The 21589-nt window shown below is 46.1% G+C and overlaps 3 protein-coding genes across 6 annotated transcripts; all 3 read left to right on the top strand.

Annotated features, from left to right (window-relative positions):
* The first annotated feature begins 23 nt into the window (after positions 1-23).
* Positions 24-3138, top strand: asb3 (ankyrin repeat and SOCS box containing 3). 3 transcript variants are annotated; one of them, XR_003887739.1, is made up of 10 exons: positions 24-453; positions 626-793; positions 875-987; positions 1069-1201; positions 1348-1525; positions 1703-1924; positions 2014-2316; positions 2392-2525; positions 2629-2945; positions 3027-3138. XR_003887739.1 is itself a non-coding variant. In XM_029833073.1 (9 exons), exons 1-9 carry the CDS (start codon positions 252-254, stop codon positions 2850-2852), a joined length of 1677 nt encoding a protein of 558 aa, XP_029688933.1. In that variant the 5' UTR covers positions 24-251; the 3' UTR covers positions 2853-3138. The 3 variants fall into 3 exon arrangements, 2 of the variants coding, with proteins under 2 accessions (XP_029688933.1, XP_011604588.2); XM_029833073.1 differs by having other exon boundaries at positions 2629-3138; XM_011606286.2 differs by having other exon boundaries at positions 25-453; positions 1703-1921; positions 2629-3138.
* Positions 3139-3269: 131 nt separating this feature from the next.
* On the top strand, positions 3270-15872 carry abca5 (ATP-binding cassette, sub-family A (ABC1), member 5). Of its 2 annotated transcripts, none has more exons than XM_011606214.2 (38): positions 3270-3469; positions 4737-4906; positions 5168-5354; positions 5443-5616; positions 5705-5802; positions 5922-6148; positions 6261-6402; positions 6541-6729; positions 6884-7031; positions 7121-7298; positions 7433-7491; positions 7629-7915; positions 8006-8125; positions 8227-8365; positions 8449-8539; positions 8621-8760; positions 8978-9097; positions 9179-9380; positions 9506-9672; positions 9765-9892; positions 10098-10235; positions 10316-10429; positions 10521-10691; positions 10872-10985; positions 11072-11206; positions 11318-11386; positions 11468-11559; positions 11658-11781; positions 11859-11973; positions 12041-12132; positions 12219-12394; positions 12473-12548; positions 12661-12755; positions 12865-12984; positions 13062-13214; positions 13459-13538; positions 13652-13707; positions 13787-15872. In XM_011606214.2, exons 1-38 carry the CDS (start codon positions 3457-3459, stop codon positions 13925-13927), a joined length of 5040 nt encoding a protein of 1679 aa, XP_011604516.1. In that variant the 5' UTR covers positions 3270-3456; the 3' UTR covers positions 13928-15872. The 2 variants fall into 2 exon arrangements, with proteins under 2 accessions (XP_011604516.1, XP_003961104.2); XM_003961055.3 differs by having other exon boundaries at positions 3274-3469; positions 11856-11973; positions 13787-14286.
* A 2493-nt stretch (positions 15873-18365) lies between these two features.
* Positions 18366-20772, top strand: chmp6b (charged multivesicular body protein 6b). The gene is made up of 8 exons (XM_003961056.3): positions 18366-18593; positions 18989-19098; positions 19195-19282; positions 19365-19451; positions 19522-19587; positions 19661-19741; positions 19817-19880; positions 20014-20772. The coding sequence occupies exons 1-8, from the start codon at positions 18531-18533 to the stop codon at positions 20061-20063; spliced, it is 609 nt and encodes a 202-aa protein (XP_003961105.1). The 5' UTR covers positions 18366-18530; the 3' UTR covers positions 20064-20772.
* The last annotated feature ends 817 nt before the right edge of the window (positions 20773-21589 follow it).

Raw genomic sequence — 21589 nt, 5'->3', positions numbered from 1 at the left:
AAACCGCGACCCGCGATTTCGACGTCACTTTTTGTGTGTGTTTTTTGACATTTTGGCTTCGTTTGTCTGAGGATAAAAGGTTTTCTCAAAATGGAATAATAACGTCAATTCGAAACAAACGTTTGGGGTTTGAACTATATTAACGTGAGATGAGAGCCTTGTTTCGTGATGGTTTTATTGAAATTAGCATCAATTTTAGCATTTTGGAGGTAAGGAACTCTATCAATAGACGTTCTTTTTGAACGCAGAGTATGGACTTTACAGAATGTTACGGAGACACCGTGTCCAGTGTTGCTGCCGCAGCTCGCACAGGTTGCTGGAAGCAGGTTAGGAGGCTGATTAGAAGAGGTTTTAGTGTGGACTGTCGAGACAACCGCGGATGGAATGCGCTGCATGAGGCAGCAGCAGCTGGCAGCAAGGAGTGTGTGAAGGAAATTTTGGCTACTGTTTCAGGTGACAACTCATAATTGTACCTCATTTGTTTAAAGAGCAGAAAAATTTGGTTGCAGTGAATTCGAGACTAGATCCGTTGTAGAAAAATTCCCAACTCCAATTAATCATTTCTGTGTTACCCTGACGACTGCAAATCTGAATCTCACACTGAGACTTTTTTTTTGGACAACAGGCTCTTCCCGTCATTGCCGCATCTTTGTAAACTCTTTAACACACGAAGGGGAATCTGCATGTTACCTGGCAGCAAAACACGGACACGTGGCAGTTGTCCAGCTTCTGCTGAGAGCTCGGGCTGACTTTAACCACCTGACAAATGATTCTTCCTGCCCTTTGTATGCAGGTATGATTCTGCACATTGTCAAGTTTGGTGGAATCGGGTTGTGCCAAATTTACATATCTGCCTGCTACTGTTTCCCAACAGCGGTTCACGGTGGATACAAGGACATTGTGGAGCTGCTGGTCAGACATGGTGCAGAGGTAAACGGGACACACACTGCTTCCTGCTGGACCTGCCTTCATCAAGCTGTTTATGAAGTAACTACTCAAATCACAAGAGCTCACTCAACATTTGAAAAGATCTGCTGCTTTTAACATTTACTTTTTTCATGTCTTAAGGGTCACAGTGAAATTGTGCAACTTCTGGTGGGGGTGTGTAACCTGGAGGCACTAGACGACCACAATATCTCCCCTCTGTTTTTGGCTGCGCAGTATGGAAAACAGGAATGCCTGGAAATCCTGGTCAATGCTGGTGAATATGTCATTCCTCTTTATCTTTTTAGTATTTTGCTGTTGTGATTTGGTGTTAAGAGATTGTTTCCACTTCTTTTCCCACGCACCAGCTACCTTCTCCTTCATCCAAAAATTAATTGTTTGATTTGATTCACACATTTTTAGGCGCCAATGTAAACACGCAGGCGGCGGATCTGGCCACGCCGCTGCTGATCGCCTCTCAAGAGGGTCATCAGAACTGTGTAGAATTCCTTCTGGACCACGGAGCAGATCCAAATGTCGCCTGCAGCCGTGACTGGCCCCAACTTGCCATTCATGCTGCTGCTGAGTTTGGACACATTGGGTACTGATAAGACGCGTCTGAATTTCAGGGATTTTTATCCCGGTGTCACTTTTGCTGTTGAAAGGATGCTCACATTATCATTTCACACAAACGCAATAACCTCTCTTAGGTCTATGCAAAGCCATCTTTTTAAAAAATCTACAAATACATTTTTGTCTTCTTTTTTTCCATCTCCAGTGTTCTGAAAAGGCTGATAGCTGCTACAGATCGTGTGTGTGACCAGGGCGATGGAATGGTGAGTCCGATATATGTAGCCGTCAACAGGCATCAGAGCGGGAGTGTACGGGCGCTCTTGAGTGAAGGCTACAGCCCGGATGCGCAGGACTGCACGCACGTTCTGGGACTCCATTCACCACTTTCCTTGGCTTTGTCTCACACATCAGACGGTCCATACAGGTTGTAAGACAGCGCATATGACATCATTAAACATTCCCAATGGCATCACTAAGAATGCAGGCAATGGATTTTTTCCGGTTTTCATCTTTCAGTGAGTCAGTGAGGTTGTTGGTGGCTGCAGGGGCCCATCTGAAAGAGGAGGACTGGCTTTATGCTCTGGCCACAGACCAAACGGACCTGTTGCAGCTAATACTTGAGTACAGATGGATCTCTCCACCTGAAACCTTAACCAGGGGCAGCTCTGTATTACAGCATGAAGGGAAAATTGTATTAGAGCTGCAGGAGCTGAGGGAGCTCCTGTGTGTGGCGTTGGAACATGTACAGTTTGCCCCCTGCTGGCTTCCTGTGCTTCTGAAGGCAGGACTACAACCTTCTTTGCTTCTCCAACCACACGTGTAAGTCTTTTTTTTAAATATCGTTTAATAATTAATGTAATCTAAAGTTATTTCATGCTCTGTTTGATGTTCCAGGCTTGAACACGCTGACGGTGACGCTTTGAATTACTTGCTTGAGTTTGTAAATTGGACGACTCTGCCCAAAAGTTTAAAATCCATTCTGGATAGAAGGCGGGAGGAGCAGACTTGGAAACCATGGACACATTTTGGTAATGTGACAGTTCACAGCTAACAAAACTACAATGCAAATTTGACAATCATCTTTAATAATGTGTTGGACATTTTGTTGTAATCCTTTTCCTCTCCCTGTAGATACTGTTGTCTCCCTGTCCCACATCTGCAGGTTGCAGATCAGGTTAATGTTGGGACCAGATCTTTTGATGAGGACCAGTATTGTCCAGCAGCTGCCTGTTCCCCCATCGCTTCACCGTTTTCTTCAATTCAGAGACATAGAGGAACCTTCTTACAGACATTTGTTGCTCTTTAATCAACTGCAAGGACGCGACAGTGCACACCAACACAGACATGTTGTGTAGCACCTTTCTCATTTCACTTGTTGCTTTAGGTTTTATTTACACATGTTGATGTTGCACAAATCAGATAGCTCAACTCTTCAAGGAAAGAATATTTTTATATCAATCACAAGACTACACATTTCTGGAACTGCATTCAGTTTTCCCAAACAATATTTTCTTTCTGATTTCATATGAATTTGAATAAAGTATGACCATACGGGTTAGGCCAGTGGGGTCTTTGCAAATATGGCAATGTATGAAAACATTTCTTCCATTTATGTATTAAAGTAAATCCATATTCCAAAAATTGTTTTTCTGGGGCAGAAAGTTGTAAGATATGTTTCAAACATGCCTAATTTAATATGCAATTTAGTCACAATAATAATTTTTTATTTATTTATTTATTTTTTACACTGGAATTTATTTTTGTGTGTGCGGATTCTGATTGGTCCATTCGCTTGTCACTCTACGCGGAAGCCGCCTCTGATTGGTTGATTTCACAATTGTCTGGGCGCTGCCAATGACAGCAGGAAGTAGCAACACAGAAACAAGGCAGACGTTTATGAGTCACTTTGGGATCAATTAGAAGATTATCGGGCTACGAGCAGGAGAAAGACATGTCTTAATGCGTTTTATTCGTGAGTACCTCAGAGGCCGGCTTCTCACATCACCTTTGCGGGTGTTCCCAAGTCACAATCGGCTGTGTTGCTGTAGCTTGTTAGCCTGTTGTCCGCTTGTGCGCTCTGTCGTTTTTTTTTGCCACCAGCGCGGTGACAGACACGCATTTTTATTTTCCCTCTGTTTTTAACCGTAAAACTGCAAATTTCTGCAAATCCTCGCCTTACTTTCCTCATTTGTAGTCAGCGTCGGCACGAAAAGGCAGAGGGAAGCGCAGAAATATCCATCGTCGGTTCCTGCAGAGCTAGCCTGTCATCATAAATCAGGGTTATTTCATGAGAAACACTGGTTTTTCCAGTTGTGAACACCCAATATTCACCACTAAAGGGGATTTTTAGTTTACATTTCTAGCGTAATGAATCGACATTTTAGTAGACCCCTAGTTTTAATTTACAGATGGTCCTATATCGTTAAATATCTCCTACTATATTGTTAAATCTGTGAATAGCACTTGTGTACACTCATACTTTATTGTTGATATTTTACTGTAAAATATAATAAAATATATATTTTAATGAGAGATATACAAAAATGAAATTGTTCAGACCTATTAGTGATTCCCTACTTGTGTCAGCTCAGTTTAGTAATTTTCTGAAAATTAACTAAATTAAATTCAGCATTTAAATTTTTTTATTTACTGAAAATACAAATAATAATAACATCAGTTCTTTGACCAGATTTGTGTTTGAAAAACAGAGAAATGTCATTTGTGTAGATTTAAATTGACACATTTCTAGGCTGTTGTGTACAGCATCTCGCAAAGTGAGTACAAACCTCATATTTGAAATAGAAATTTAAAAATTAACATTTTGTATTTTGTTGCATCTTTTCATGGTGAATCACTGTTGGAATGAAACTTTGACGTAACTTAAAGCGGCAGTTGCAGCTTGTGTAGATCATCTGTCCTCTGGAAACAGCAACACACAGCCATTCGTGTCTAAACAGCTAGCAACAAATCTTCCTTTCTATTGTGAAACAGTATTATAAAATATTTGCAACAATGCGAGGGGATCTGTATATCAGGGGTGTCCAAAATCAGTCCTCAAGAACCACTGTCAAGCCAGGTTTTCTGTCCTTCCAGTAAATGCTTTCTCCAAGGATTGCGTTGTCTACCTGGTAGGACAGAAAACCTGGCTTAATCGTGGCCCTTGTGACTGGATCTGGACACCTCTGCTCTATGATGGTGACTGACCGTGATGGAAGTGCTTAATTCTTTTTCAATTGCAGCTGAGGCTGGATTAAAGGAGACAAATTCCCATCTGTACATCAGCCACATGAGGCATGCTGCAAATATGCAGCCGGTGAAGAGAAGAGATGCTGGAGTCTGGTACCAAACCAAAAGTCTCCTGTACAAGAATTTGCTTATAAAATGGAGGACCAAGCAACAGAGCCTTCAGGTAGCTCCAGCATTTTTCACAAGCCTTTAGGGCAGAGGCTGCGTCAGTTGTGGACAGTTTTATTTTGGGGTTTTAGTGGCTCCAGGAAAAACATTCCGCCATAAATAATTTCCTATTTTGTTACTCGGCTAATTTTTCGGCAAAAGTAACTCCCCAGTGGAATTTTCAGCAGTAAAGTGTGTTTTTTGGCATTGGAAGTTAGTAAAATGTCCTCCAGTCAAGAGCCGTAGCAACTGATGCAATTTGTGTCCGTTCTTGCAGGAGCTAATCCTACCTTTGCTACTGTTGGCGCTCCTGATAGCCATAAACAACCTGAATCCTCATTCCTATTATGGAGGCATCAGCACTGTGGAGCTGGAGCGTGAAGACCGTTCCTTCAAGGGCCTGGGCTACACACCGATAACCAACGTCACAAGCTCCATCATGGAGCAGGTGGCTCAGGAGATGAGTCAGTCAGCTTAATAACTCTCAATTCTACAGTAGCCTTCCTTTAAATAGTTTGGGCTTTTTATGTTTTTATCCTTTTGCCTTCTCAGACATGCAGTATCGCCTGGAGATGTTTGCCACCGAGGAGGACCTAGAGAACGCCAGCCTGTATGAGCCGTCCAGCTTTGTCGGGGTTGTGTTCATGGACCCTTCTGCCATGTCTTACAGGCTACGCTTCCCGTATGACCAGCTTCCCCAGCCCAGTGATTACACCGAGTCTTTTGGTAACTTTTGGATTTAACTAAATTCACGTCATGTCAACTAGATGATCACCTACCTGGGTTCCTTTTTTTTTTTTTTGTTCTGTTTTAGCCACCTGTTTGTCCAACTCTGTGAACTGCAGAGCAGCTAATTATTGGTACTCTGGCTTCATCCGCCTCCAGTCTGTGATCGATGCAGCCATCATTCAGGTGAGACGGGATTTCTTTTGAGTGGGATTTCTTTTGACGCTCCATGTTTTCCCATCTGATGTGCTTGTGCTCCTCCCTACCGTTTTGGTCCCCGGATGTGGTTCGTCTGTGGCGCCCAGATGAAAACGAAGCGTTCGGTTTGGAACGAGCTGGACCTGAAGGCGGTCATGATGGGTCAGCCAGGCTCTGTGGAGGTGCAGAAATTCCCCCATGCCCTCATTTCCATCTACTTGGTCCTGGCCTTCACGCCTTTCGTCACCTTCCTGATTGTCAACGTGGCCGCTGAGAAGGAGCACCGGCTCAAAGACACCATGACGATGATGGGGCTCTATGACACCGCCTTTTGGTGAGAACGGAGGGGCACCGATTGCTCCAGTGCGCGACCTTGGTTTGACTCCTCTTATATGGAAGAAACCGTGTATAATGTGTATGGTTTAAGCTTTTATGCTGTATCGCAGGTTGTCGTGGGGCCTGCTGTATGCTGGCCTGGTGACCATCATGTCCATCCTGATGGCCATTATTGCCACGTGCACCGCCCTGTTCCCGAACAGTGACTTCTTTGTTATTTTCACCCTCATCTTCCTCTATGGGATATCATCAGTAAGTACAACTGGGGTGACAGAATAATCAGCTGTAGCAGCCTGGGATTACCATGGCAACACCAAGTGCATTACAGTTATGTTTACTCCATTGCATTACAGTCTGAGCCAGCTTTTGCTCTTCTATCTCATTCCACAGATCTTTTTCTCCTTCATGCTGACGCCGTTGTTTAAGAAGCCCAAGTTTGCTAGCACGGTGGGCTCCATGCTGACTGTGGTGTTCGGCTGCCTGTCGCTCTTCACCGTGCTGATGAAGGACTTCCCTCAGCCGCTGGTCTGGCTCCTGTGTCTGCTCTCCCCGAGCGCCTTCTCCATTGGGATCGCTCAGGTAACGGGGACACGGCTGCCGAAATCCAAATAACCTCCACTTTCTGTCGTCCTTGACAATCTAAATGGTTTTTTGTGAAGGGCCTTAAAGCTCTTTATAGCCGGTGCCATGAACATGATCAGATCGATTCTGTGTACCTCTGTCTACATGACAGGTGGTTTACCTGGAGGCTCAGGGAGACAGTGCTGTATTTTCCTCCTTGAAAAATGGCCCCCACCCCCTCTATGTTCCACTTATTATGCTGTTTGTCGACTGCATCCTCTACTTACTACTGGCAATCTACCTGGACCAGGTGCTACCTGGTAAGGTCACACCTTTCCCTCCGAGTGTTACCCTTTACCCTGAGTTTGTTAGAGCTCTTTATTTTAATGTTGCTTTGGTGTTCACACAGGTGAGTACAGAATGAGGAGGTCTTTGGTGTACTTCCTGAAGCCGTCCTATTGGTCCAAAAGTAAAAAACATTACGTGGAAGTCAGTTCGGCATATGACACGGAGATGCACAGCACTCCCAGGGGGGGCGAGTCCGTGGAGCCCGTTTCCTCGGAGTTTAGAGGAAAAGAAGCTATCTGGTAAAAGTATTACATCATTTCAGCATGCGCTCACAAAATTCTTTTTAAATTAACCCCCGAGTTCTGTTTGTTGTTTCTATAACTGCTGTTTCTATATCGTATGTGTGTGGGGGGTTTTTTTTCTCTTCTGGCAGCATCAGCAACATCCACAAAGTGTACAAAGAGAAGAACGGCGTGGTGGAGGCTCTGAGAGGTGACCACCAGCACTTTTCTTTTTTCCTCCAATTTGATGTCAAGTCTTATCCGCTGCTCCAGAAATAACCACTGTTCAGGTTTCAGGATGTTGCGGAATGCTGATTTTAGCCAGAAATCTGTCCGCCCTTTCCTCAGGTTTGACGTTTGACATCTACGAGGGGCAGATCACCGCTCTGCTGGGACACAGCGGCGCTGGAAAATCTTCTCTCCTGAACATCTTGTGTGGCATTTGCCCGCCATCTGATGGCACGGCGACCATCTATGGCTCCCCTGTAGCAGAGATCGCAGAAGGTTCAGAAATGAAACAACTAGTGGGGATTTGCCCCCAGTTCAACATTATCTTTGATGTGCTTACTGTGGAGGAACATCTGAGGATGTTTGCAGCCATTAAAGGGATTCCAGCAGCAGATACAGACGCTGAGGTGAAGCCATCATCTGAGGAACGGTGCAGGACTCCCGGTTCTGGTCAGGTAGAAATGAACTGAGCTGGTTAATGTGGCTTCTTTTGATAGGTGGAAAAAGTGTTAAAGGATCTGGACTTGGAGAAGATCATGACGGCCCAAGCCAAGAACCTGAGTGGAGGCCAGAAGAGGAAACTCTCTGTCGGCATTGCTATTCTGGGAGATCCAAAGGTGCCCGGAATTTTGACTTTATTTCTTTCACTCATCAGTTTTTTTTCTAATCAGTCTCAGAGCCAAAGGACTTATGTGGGTTTGGGACTGACTTCTTTCAGATCCTGCTCTTGGACGAGCCCACGGCAGGCATGGACCCCTGCTCCAGACATCAGGTATGGTCTCTGCTGAAGAGCCGCAGAGCAGGCCGGGTCACTGTCCTCAGCACGCACTACATGGACGAGGCCGACATACTTGCTGGTACCAACTTTTGATTCTGAACGCGTTTGCACACGTGGAGGAACCAAAAAATAACCTGATGTTATTTCTGCTGCTTCCTACAGATCGAAAAGCTGTGATCTCCCAGGGACAGCTGAAGTGTGTTGGCTCTTCTATGTACCTCAAGATTAAGTGTGGCGTCGGGTATCATCTCAGGTGAGTACCTCCACCTTCTGATGGGTTCTGGAAATTGTGCAAAAGTACTTTTTTTTAATATTTGAGATGCATGTTCTACAGAATGTCCATCAGTGGCAGGTGTGAGACTGAAAAGATCACCTCACTGGTGAAGCGTCACGTGGCCAAGGCAAAGCTGACTCAGCAGCATGAGGCCGAGTTGACATTCACGCTTCCGTTTGAGAGCATGGACACGTTCCCAGGTAGAAATCAAACTGTCTTAAGGAGAGAGAGAGAGAGGAGCAGTCTCATAATGAAAATTTAGAAGGTGCTTTACGCAGCTGTTTGTCGTCGGTAAAAAAAACTCCCTCATTTACAGCCTGTTTTTAATGGAAACAGACTGGCCAGATGCATCTTGGGACATTTCTGTGTGAAACGGCTTAAACCAGGAGCGGGTCCTCATGAATGTGTCTTTAATAGGTCTGTTCTCTGAACTCGACGGTCAGCCTGATCTGGGAGTTACCAACTACGGGGTTTCCATGACAACCCTTGAAGATGTGTTCCTCCGGTTAGAGGCAGAAACGGAAGTAGACCAAGCGGGTGCGTGTGTTGCCGACGCCAACGGGGCACGCAACGCCACGAAAACGCCCTCACTCATTTTTTTTTTCTGCCTGTCTTTAGACTACAGCGTCTTTAATCGGGAGCGAACAGAAGAGGATTGCGACAGCGTCTCCGAGGACGCCACGGACCAGAAGCTGCTGATGTTCTCAGATGGCAAGTCAGATTTCGTGTCGGGCCAGGCTCTGTGGCGGCAGCAGTTCAGCACCATGTCCTGGTTGCACATGCTCAACATGCGAAGGGAGAGGAAGGCGTTTTTTTACACGTGAGTGCTGAGGACTTTTACCCCTTTTTTGGACTTGATCCGTCCATTTTTCCGGGCTCTGTTGTAATTCCTGATGAATTTGAAACCCTATCCAACCTGGGTCTTCCTGTGTGAATCTCGTGCAGCCTGGCCTTGTTCATGATGTTTGTTGCGGCGGTACTGATACTTTCACTGGTCACGGGAAATATCCAGATTCACTCTCCTGGCCGCCAGTTTCTGCCCATTTACCTCCTTAAAAGGAACCAGGCGCCCCAGAAATATATGACCAGCCTTCTGGTTCAGAACTCTTCAGGTGAGTCTGGCAGACATTTTCCAACAAACGACTGTTGCTGTGTCTTCTGCTGCCCCTCCTCTCAGATCGTTTTCTCTTTTTTTTGTAAACAGACTCTGATATTTCCGACTTCATCCACAACCTGGAGGCCCAGAACATCCGAGTGGAGATGATGAAACACAATGACTACATGTCTGCTGCCCCCCACAGTGCTGCTTTCAATGTGACGGGATCCAACAAGGTCACTTGAATGGGCATATTGCTTTTTTCTGATGCTTCATATTTGAGAAAGCTGCCGTTGGCCAGCGGCCTACGGTTAATGCGGTTCTAGTGTTTCTGAGTGAAGAGCCATTTGTTTGAGGGTTTCCGAGTCCTTCAGCTGAGAGATTTATATTGGGATGAAGTGAGGTTGACTCTTTAACGCCCTCTCCTCTGTTGGATAACAGGGCTTCAGCTACAGCATTGCCTTCAACAGCACCACGGTTCACTCCCTGCCAATGGCTGTCAATGTACTGAGCAACGCGTTGCTACGAGGGCTGAACGGCACCGGCCGAATCCGAACCTGGACCAAACCGTTTGATTACGTGAGTCTGACGCCCATGACTGATCCTGACCTCCAGTGTTGTTTAAAGAGACTCATGTTCAAACTGTCTTGTCCCATTAGCAAATTCCAGATTCTACTTCCTACACTCTGGTGTACATAGAGGCCATCATACTGGGAATGCTGGCAGCTGGAATGCCGGCGTATTTTGCAATGGACCACACGCAAGACAGAGAGGTGATGACTCGGGAGGATGAGTTGTGTTTTTTTTGGTTTTTTTTGTCACACGGCTCCCTTTGACATGCGTGTTGCTCTGATTTCTCTGAAGATTAAGTGCCGCTCGACTCTGCGCATCTCTGGTCTGATACCGTCGGCTTACTGGTGTGGCCAGGCAGCTGTCGACATCCCCTTCTGCTACCTCATCCTCTCCTCCATGACAGCCGTGCTCTTCTCGCTGCACACCGAAGATATGCTCACCTCTAGTAACCTCACTGCCGTGGTTCGTTACTGCTGTCACTTATCCCTACACCAAGTTATTGAAGTTTCTGGTTTGCTTCCCTTTAAGGATCAAACCTCAACCTCTAACTTAACTTAAGGACTTCAATTTTCCAGTGGTGCTTGGGTGGAGCATGTTGAGTTGACATTCTGGTTAAAATCCTGCTTTCACCTCCTCTCGCAGGTCCTATGCATCACTGGCTTTGGCCCAGCTATGATTCTGCTAACCTACGTAGTTTCCTTTGGTTTTGCCCAAGTCCAGAGCAACAGAGATTTCTTTGCCGTCATTTCAATGATGGTGAGTCCGGATGCGCATGAAGTTGCATTTGGAACCAGCAGGGCTTGGATGCTGAGTTGGAGAACAAATGTGGTTTTATATTTCAGGTGTGTGTGGTCTCGGCCACGCTGGTTCAGTTCTTTGCCAATGATAATCTGGAACTGGCCAGAAACTTGGACAACATTCTGTGTTTATTCAACCCTCTGTATCCGCTGATGGGCTGCCTCAACTGCATCACAAAGGTGAGATTTTAACGGGTTACACAATTCCCTGATGCGCTGCCCACTTCCTGTTATAGTTCTTAAACACAAAGCATGTTGGGAAATTCTTACCATGGATAATTGGTTCCACAGGCAACCTTCCCTTCCTCTATGTATGAAGAAAGCCTTTTGTGGAAGAACTTGGTCATTGCAATTGTGGCTGTACGTACCGACTCTGATTATATTCACTCAAACGTGCAAATGCTTGCATTCTGCTAACATCCAGTGTGTTTCTGTCTTCAGCCCTATCTTCAGTGTATCCTGCTGCTCTTCCTGCTTCGCTGGTTGGAGATCCGCTATGGAGGGAGGACGATGAAACGCGATCAGCTTTGCAGGTTAGACTTCAGATCCATCTGGAAACGGGTCCGATTGATAGCATAAATAACTATAACAGCCGCTGTATTCGAGGCAACCATGACGGATGTTTTTACAGGATCTCCACCAAGTCTAAAGTCAAAGTGGAGAAAAACCCAGAGGAAGGTCTGGACGAGGACGAGGACGTTCAGATGGAGAAGGCTCGCGTGAAGGAGGCGCTCAGCTGCCGCTCTTGTGAGGAGGTGAGTCGCTGTTTTTCACTGCACACGGAACCTCGTATGTAAATGTAAGAAGTCCACATCTCTGTAATGTTCAGAAGCCAGTGGTGGTGGTGAGCAACCTGAGGAAGGAGCACAAAGGCAAAAGAGAAGGCTTCTCTCTGAACAAGACCAGGAAAGTGACCGCGAAGAACATTTCTTTCTGCGTCCAGAAAGGTATTCTTGATTTGCTCAGGGGGAGGCGGGGTCTGCAGCAGGTTTAAACAAAGCTTTCTGTCTCCAGGTGAAGTTCTTGGACTGCTGGGCCCCAACGGAGCAGGGAAGAGCTCTGTGATGCACATGCTGTCAGGTGACACTGACCCGACAGCAGGTCAGGTACGGTTGCCCGTGAAACCCAACCAAACACTGGAAAAAGTGACACCTGTTCCGTCGTTAAAGTGATGTCGGGTCTTTTTGTGCAGGTGCTGATGGGAGATTACAGCACAGAATCTCACCACACAGACAGTCCTCTGGAGCACGTAGGCTACTGTCCACAGGTGAACCCACTGTGGCCCAGGGTCACTCTGCAGGAGCACCTGGAGATCTATGCTGCCATCAAAGGTCTGCGAGGACCAGATGTACCAGGTATCATCTCGCGGTGAGTCTATCTTTGAAATGGAACTCTTAAAAAAATCTCGATCAGGTGTTAAAGGTCCCGATTGTTGTCTGTTGTCAGTGTGGTGAATGCTCTGGAGCTCAAGGACCACTTGAATAAACAAGCCAAGACCCTGTCGCCAGGACTGAAGAGGAAGGTGAGAACATGCTTACACGCTCTTCCTCATGAGCCAGGCCTCAACACCCTCCACCGAACATCAACAGTCAAAACAAGTTTCCAAGTTCCACGTTTTGTTTTTTTATTTACAGTTGTGTTTTGCCTTGAGTATGATTGGGAATCCTCAGGTGGTTTTGCTGGATGAGCCATCATCAGGGATGGACCCCAAATCAAAACATCGCATGTGGTAAGAATGTCCTCATCACACACCAACATCTGAGGTGACGTCGTCCACACAAACACGCCAACACACCCTCGGCTTCCCTGTAGAAACGAAATAAATCACCTTTGTGTAGGAGGGCGATACGTGCTGCGTTCAAGAATCAGCAGCGCGGCGCCATCCTAACAACGCACTACATGGAGGAGGCGGAGGCTGTGTGCGACCGCGTGGCCATCATGGTGTCGGGCCAGCTGAGGTGGGTCCCCCCGGGCGCCGGCTCGTCCTCGGCGGGCGTCGGATCCCGATGTTCACGCTCTCTTCTCTATCCGCCAGGTGCATCGGCACCATCCAGCACTTGAAAGGGAAATACGGTCGAGGCTACAGTTTGGAGGTGAAACTGCGAGAGGAGCTGACGGGGCTGCAGCAGACGGAGCTGCTGCACAAAGAGATCCTGCGAATCTTCCCTCACGCTTCGCGGCAGGAGAGGTGAGACCGAGCTGAGCGTTCCCGGGATTCTTGTCTGCAGCAGCAAAACCGTCAGGTCCCGTTGCCTCTTAAGATGGTTTCTAACGTCCTCATAGATAATACAAACTTACAGGAAATGAAGCCGCATTAAAAACACCTGATAGCTTTAGATATAGACATCAGTGTCCTTTTTTTTGTCCTGCTAATATGATTTTACCATAATTTAGTGGAACAATGTGAACATGCGAACTGGTGATGTTTGCAGTTTCGCGACCTTACTGGTCTACAAGATCCCAATGGAGGACATCGAATCACTGGCCAAGTCTTTCTCTGAGCTGGAGAAAGGTGAGTTGAACATACCTGCAGGGGTGTGAGGGGTGGAGCCAGAGGTCCTGCAGAGGTGGGTTGAAAGAATATCGCTGTTTTAGAAATAAACCTTTATCTTTTTTTGCCTTCAGCTAAACAGACGTTTAACTTTGAAGAGTACAACTTCTCCCAGTCGACCTTGGAGCAGGTAGGTGAAGCGCTCGCCGCTCGCTCTTCCATCAATTCATTTGGAATGAACAGGCTAATCCCGCCTCTGCGTCCTGCAGGTGTTTATGGAATTTGCCAAGGAGCAGGAGAACGAGGAAGTCGAGGTCGGAACGCTCAGCACAACATTCCAGTGGCGCCGCCTCCGTCAAGATGGCCCCGTGTCCATTAACCACGCCGACAGTATCGTGCACCAGCTATGAACGTGGGACTCCAGGACCGGGACTGTGGATTGTTGACCGTGCCCGGTTTGGGTTTTGACGCTCCAAGAGCGTCTTGAGGTCTGGGGTACAAACTGTGTGGCCCCTCCCTCTGGGTCTGAGGGGCCTTTGTGCCTCCCTCAATCACAGGTGCTCTTTGTTTTCTGAACAACATTAAAACAAACTGCTCTTTCTACTCTTTATTTTCACGGGGAGACAGTAGAAAGACGGATACAGAGAGATGTCCTACATATTTATGCTTTATTATCTCTTCTCTTTGGTGGAGGCGCTACAATAAGGGCGTTTGATCATTGTTTCATGTTTTCTGTGTCGGTGAAACGGTTCTTAAAAATGCTACCAGATCAGATCTCTATTCACGATCGTACCAAAGCAAATCCGCACCCCCCCCCCCCCACACACACACACACACACACACACACACACACACACACACACACACACACACACAGAGACATGCAAGCACGCAGTTCTGTGGGTTTCTGATGATGTTTGATGGCGGAGGAGGCGGCTCTCCTTGTTCACACCAGCAGCTTCACGCTCGTCCCCCCCGGACTGTTCTCTGCGTGCACGTTCTTCAGGAGGCCGATCATTTCCAGGTGTGGCAGGTGGACGACATCACTGACCCGTCGCCTTCCTGTCTGCAGGGATTACCTTTGAGCCAGAACACATAACCCGATAATGCTGTTATGCACGCCAGTACATGTAGCACACTGTCCTCACCAGACGTTAGCCTGGCCCAGCGTCCCTGAAGGGAGGCGCGCGCGTCAGTGGGGCCTTGTTCAAGGGAGGACTTTGGATTATTGATCATTATTTCTGTTTGAATGTATGTTTTGGAGTGGCCTCTGTCTCACTACGGTGCCACTTTTTGCCACCCTGATGTGTTTTATTGACTCTACTATAGCCTGCTTGATGGGTGTATGTGTGTTATAGAAACCTCGTAGCTGTGTTTTTGTATTTAACTGCTGCACATGCAGGTGTGTTGTTGATTTGATATCTATCAGCAAGCCAATAATTGTACAAGTTTGGGTTTTTTTTTTTCAGGTAACACCGGCAGGGTTTACTGCTCATACCTGCCTCCTGTCCAGCAGTGTTTGCCGCGACTTTATCGGATTTAATCATGTGATCAGGTCTTATTTTATCTACTGAAGGAAAGATCTCACAGGGGGATCTGCTCGTCAGCGAGTGGTACCGCATGGTTTATTTCTGAGATGGTTTCAGCTTGTTTTTTTTTTAAGCGTTAACTGCGAAATCCAGCCAGAATTCAGTTCTGTCCAGACCTAGCAGATGCTGTGCGGCGTTCTTCAGCTCTGCTTGTTTGTTTTCACCTATTGATGAATTGCAGAAGGCGGAGCCAAGTGTGAGCAGCAGACCATATGGCAAGATAAGGAAATGGAAGTCATGGTCTAGGAGTGCGTCGATGCTCTTTGAAATGTGAAAACTTTATTGAGACTTCACTATGTTTGCACAGATGTAGCCCTGATCCTCCAAGACAGACCAGCTAAGACTGGCTGGAGGTGTGGGAAGGATGGCGTTTATGGTGGTTCTCCATATATGCTTATTCTACATGATCATGTTTATTTTCCTGAGTGCAATGAAGACGTGTCGCGTGGTCATGATATGTAGCTGTCCAGGTATCTTACCGCTTTCACTCTTTCACGTGTACGCGTTCACATGGGAAAAACCGGATTGGACTCTGGCAACTGGAGCCTCGAGGTGTTCCGTGTTTCAAATGGGATCCGTTTTATTGTATTTTCCTGGTGGTGGTCAAAGTGCACTGTTTCTGGGAAAACTTACAACCTTTCTTTCCCTTATGCAATCCTTTTTAACAAACGGCTTTGGGAGGTTTTAGCTGTGTGCTGTATTTTCCTCTGCATGTCTGAATGGACACGTGTCATTCATGAGCCTTTTAATAAATAAATGTTAACTGAAATGGCGTTTTCTGCCACGCAGTGTTTCTGCGGTGATCCTGGTCACCGGTGGCCAGGGTTAAGCGGGCAGATTTTGTGATTGTGACCCAAAGACGGGTCAAGAAAGAACCGGAACTTGTTATCCAGATCCTGATCCCGTTGGAACACACAAACATCTCATCTCTGAAGATGCCAGTTTGGCTGTAGTCTCATAATATTTCAGTGTTTTTCTTGTGAATTTCTGTTTGTTGATTTTGATTTGGCTCCTTGACAACCAAGGCTAAACTGACCCAGGAGTAATCAGAATTTACCAGAATTAATGGTTCAGTGTTTAATGGCGGTTATATCACTATAGTGACACACTTATTGATATGTCACAAGAGTAAAAGCTGCTTTGATTTTCAAGATCAAAGGACCAGTGGTCTGTGGGTCCCTCCAACACTAGCACAATACCAACGAATACAAAGTAGCACAAAGAGCTTAGGGAGATGGCTTTAGAATTTCAGTCTGAGAGACAGAACGGCAGTAGACAACTGCATGTGATGGAATCCGAACACGGCACTGACTGTCCAGAGGATGCAAACTTCTGGAAGAACAAATACAAAGATCTGCAGGAGAGATCCACAGAGGAGCTGAAACAGATGGAAATGAAATGGAGGTTCATGCTGGAAAGGGTGGAAGAGAGGAATAAACCGGAGACTATGTGCCCCCGACTGAAAGACAGAGACAAAAGCTTCCCAGATTTTAGCAAACACGAGAGCTCGGCTGAGCTGGAAGAGATGCGGCTCAAGGAGATGAGGTTTCAAAGCACCATCAAACAGCTGGAGGAAAGAAACCAGAAGAACATTATGATCCAAAAAAGCTGGAAGCGACACATATATGAACTGGAGCAAAAGGAAGAGCTTTGGAAGAGAAAAGTGATGAATTTGGAGAAGGAAAACAGCATTCTAGAGGAGGAGGTGACGTTTTGGAAGAGGAAAGTAAACAAGGTGGAACTGCTAAAAGAAATGGCTGAGAAACACGAGCAATGGGAGAAACGGGTCCACCAGATCAATGAAAAGAAGAGACGAGACCAGGTACGGCAGTGGAAGGCAAAGGTCAAAAAATTGAAAAAAGAAAAAGCACTGAAAGCTCATCAGGACGTCGGCGACGTGCCAACGGAAGTCAGAGCTCAGCAGGTGAGAGCTGGAGAGTTATTGGAGGAACAGCAGAGCTCTGGCAGACAAATAAAGGTGCTGAAGAACAAAAACAGCAGGTTGGGCCAAAAAGTTGGCAGCCTGGAGAAGAGAATCAAACAGCTGGAGGCAGAAAGAGAGATGGCCCAGAAATTCCAGAGATGGGAGAAGAAAGTGGAACAGCTGAAGGAAAACAAGAGGCGGAAAAAGAGGGAAAAGGCCAAGGCCAAGATCAAAGAGCTGATTAAAACCAACCGAGAGCTGGAAAAGGCCTGGAAAAGAAAAGTGGGAAGGTTAAAGGTGAAAAAGACGAGAGCGGCCAGCATCATCCAAAGTTTGGAGAAAACAATTAAGGAGCTGAAGATGAAGTTTGAACTTCCAGTGATGGCAGAAGAAAGTGTTGAAGCATGAGAAGAGATGAGCCAACAGGTGTCGCTTGAAGAAAAAGGGGAAGAATTAAAGGAGAAACAAAAGGTCAACGGAGAAAAAGACACTCAACTCCTAGCAGCAGTTGAGAGGGATGATGAGAAAGTCAAAAACTTTAAAGATTAAGAAAAGGCCATCAAGAATGGCAATACTGAGACCAAGGAATAAAAAAAAGAAGTGTCCAAACTGGTCCAAACTGGTCTGCTGCCTCCTTTAAGATGTACATTAGCCAACTTAAAACAACCATATAAAAATGACAAAAACAATCATTTCTATGTTTCTGACATATTTATACATTTTGAGGGCAATATTCAAATCGTCAAAATTTTCTGATTATTATACTGTGTTGTTATACTATTATAAGATCTTATAGTACAATCCTACTACTAGATTAAATTTGATTCAGTTTTATCGTAATGCACATGTACAGGTGCAGAGCAATGAAATGCAGTTAAGCATCTAATCAAAAGTGCATAAAGACCAGCAAGTGCAGGTAAATTAATAAGTATGTATAGTGTATATTTTTACAATAATTTACAATGATTCACAGGTTGTACTATGTCTGAACCTTACAGATTTTAAAAATTGTATTATTATTGAATGAACTATGCTGGTCGCATTTTAGATGACAACTTTTTTGCTTAAATCCCTCACAGTTGTCGAAGACTTTAAGTCAGTTCTTAAGACTTTAAGAACTAGTCTGTCTATGTGTTGCGAGTCCATCATCCGACCACAAGATGGCAGTAAAGTCAACCGTGAGAGCAGGATGGGCCTTTATCAAACACTTTATTTTCTCGACGCAGACGTGATTATGACATTCATAACCCGATGTGTTCGATAATCCCATATATTACAGTAAAACCACCATTATATACAGCGCTTTTCGTCTGTCCGCCGGCTTAGGTATATTGTCCGTAGCCGGATTCCGTCCTTCCTGATGTGGGTGTGGCCGACCAGACTAAAAATGAAGCAGAAACTAGTCTAGTTTGCTTCTGCAAAGTTAAAGGGAGAGTATAAAATCGGATAAGCCTCGACTTTTCTTCCCGGTTGACAGCGTTGCTGGGATGCTGGGTCAGAATGGGAAACCTCTTTGGACGAAAGAAACAGACGCGAGTGACAGAGCAAGACAAAGCGATTTTGGCGAGTGACACAGCGAGCTAGCATTAGCAAACGAGCTAAAGAAACTGCATTAGTGCACAGTACTCGTCCACAAGTCAGTTTTTTACAGCCTCCGTGAAAACAAAACGACAGTTTGATTGTTTTTGTGGTTCTTTAACTGTACTTTCAACGCTGTCCCAGTCTTAATACAACCCAAGAAACTGGTTAATTGGTAGTAAATGTAACTGGAAGATAATCAACTTCAGCTACAATATCTAAATTCACATCTATCTTTATTAATCGTATTTCTGTCCTCCATCAAGAGTACAACTTGTCGGGGACGTGCAGACCGATATTAAACAGGCAGCCAAACTTCTATGTGGTATGTTGACACTCATTATGAGTGTTTTAACCAACGTTGTTTTCTCGCATTGCAGCAACTGAAACAGCAGCGAGATAAGCTGCGACAGTACCAGAAGAAGATCAACCTGCAGCTGGAGAAGGAGAGGCTTTTAGCCCGACAGCTGCTGAAAGATGGCAAAAAGGAGTGAGTTCAGTCAAGGGCTCACGTGGTCACGTGATTAAGATGGGCGGACCAGGTTGTTGGCACTGGTTGGATTGTCTAAAAATGTCTGTTTAACAGAAAAGCACTCCTGTTGCTGAAGAAGAAGCGCTACCAGGAGCAACTTCTGGATAAGACTGAGAATCAGATCAGTAACCTGGAGACGATGGTGAGCCCTCGTGAGGTTCCACAGAGGCGCAGCGGCGAACAGCAACGGTGCCGTGAGCTCCTCTTGTTTCTGGTCATTTCAGGTTCAAGATCTGGAGTTTGCTCAGATTGAAAAGAAAGTCATCGACGGGCTGAAAGTTGGAAATCAGTGCCTGAAGAAAATGCACGAGGTGGGTGACTCTGGGCCCGGCGTCGCCGTCCACTGTTCAGTGTTGAGAGGACTCTTTTCTTCCCCATCAGGTGATGTCCATTGAAGAAGTGGAGCGGATCATGGATGAAACTCAAGATTCCATCGAATACCAAAGGGTAGGAGGGATGCTGCGTGGTGTTAAAGACTCTCTCCCCAGGTTTGATTCTAAACCTGTGTTTGTGTCTGCAGCAAATAGATGAGATGCTGGCTGGATCCTTATCACAGGAGGATGAAGACGCTGTGTTGGCCGAGCTGGACGCCATCATTCAGGTAACTGACCACGCTAAAGTTTGACTCTCTTTCTTGAGTTCTTCCTCTGATTTTGGTCCTTCTGAACCATTCCAGGGAGATGTTGAGCTCCCCGAAGTTCCCTCAGATGAGCTTCCAGAAGCTCCGGAGAAGAAACCAGGTTTGTTGCTTTGTGTGTTTTGTGGAACAGACTCTCCTGGCCAACATTAGCTCCGTATCATCGTCAGTAGTGCAGATTAATCATTGCAGTTAAAGACACTGCTGTTAGCAGCTATGTGCTGTGTGTGTTTCAGAGAAGGAACGTTCCAGAAAGAAGCCGGAGCGAGAGCTGCTGGCTGCTTAGAGCCGAGCTGCTGGACCCCCACAAACTGCCAAACACAGAACTTTCTCCCCCTCCCCATCAGAGGCCCGAGGTTCTGTCTGTGTCGGTTCTCTCTACGTCGCTGCTAAGCGTCGCTGCTAAGGAGTTCGGCGTGAATCTCGGCCGAAGTTTTGCTTCAGATAAATGTACCTAACCTGCGTGACCATTTCCTCCGAGCGCGCGCCGCAGACTTATTGACCGTGTGTGTCCATCGCATGCAGGATTAGCAGCTCCTCCGGTCACCGTCCTCTATAAACCGTAAAACACCATTATGCTTTTATCCAATCACATCTTTTTATCCGGTGTGATGTTTCTAGTTTGTATTTGCTGTGACCTTTTTATCCATCTGTCACATCTCTGACTAGCCTGGCCTCAGCTGGGGTTAACGGGCGTTCCACTTCTGACACTTCATTAAAAAGATTTTAAAAGAAGGAGGAACAACCTCTGCCGTTGTGATCTGGAAGTGTGGATTTTAGTGACCAAATTTGAAAGTTTTAGAGTGCGCCAAAAACATTTGCGTCGGCTTTGTGGAGTATTCTCCCATGCCGACAAGCATCTCGGCTAATCAATTCCTCAGCTCCCCCTACCCCCCCCCGAGATTAGCGCAGCGTCATCAAAGGGAGCGCTAATCATATCACGTGGGCTTAGGTGCGAGAGGCAGGAAGCAGTTGCTAATCTCTTCATAGTAATAGCTCGAGTTCTGTCGGTATTTTCCTCAACATGTCAAATATTGATCAGTCGGTTGACCTGAGTGACGTCAGCATTTGGAAGGTTTCACCTGGATCGGATCAATATCTGAGCCTGTTGATCCTGTAGATAGAAAAGTGATAACTGGGACACCCGGACGGCGCAAATAGCAGCTGAACCTGTAAAGTGTTGATATGACTCGGTTTAAAATGATGACCCCGTCTTGAGGTCACAGCTGCAGTTCCCTTGATAGGACACAAGGGGGCGACACGTACATTCCTCTCACTCCACACAACCGGACCCTGATTCAACAGTAATGACGCCGTAAGATACTAAAATATAAACTTCTTCTTTTTAGAATATGCTGCCATCATGATTTTAGACTTTTTCCAGACGTAGAAAACAACAGAATATATAAGTTGTTCCATGACCACGGCATGCCTGACAATCATTAAACACAAGACCGTGTGACTGGAACATAATTTAAGATGACATTTGTCCTTAACGTGTCCTGTTTATTCTGCCTCTCAGAGCAAAGTGTGGTACAGTGAGTATAGCTGGGCCACAGTGTTGCACCTGCGGCACCGTGCATCACTAAAGTGATTAAGCGCTTTCATCGAACAAGCCCCTTGCTGACGACTTCTGGTCTTTGGCCTGTGGGCCTGATATGCACGTGTCCAGTGGAATCAAAGTGTTTTTGGGTGGACCGGCTCCCTTCCACAGCCGTCCGGACACAGGCTCTGGGCTGCTGTGTGGGAGTGGGCTGCACACAGACGAGAACCTGAATGTCAGAGCGCCACACAGATGAATCACAGATCTGA

The sequence above is a fragment of the Takifugu rubripes genome, chromosome 1, assembly GCF_901000725.2.
Source record: "Takifugu rubripes chromosome 1, fTakRub1.2, whole genome shotgun sequence".
Taxonomy (NCBI): domain Eukaryota; kingdom Metazoa; phylum Chordata; class Actinopteri; order Tetraodontiformes; family Tetraodontidae; genus Takifugu; species Takifugu rubripes.
This window is presented reverse-complemented; position numbering and strand designations above follow the sequence as displayed.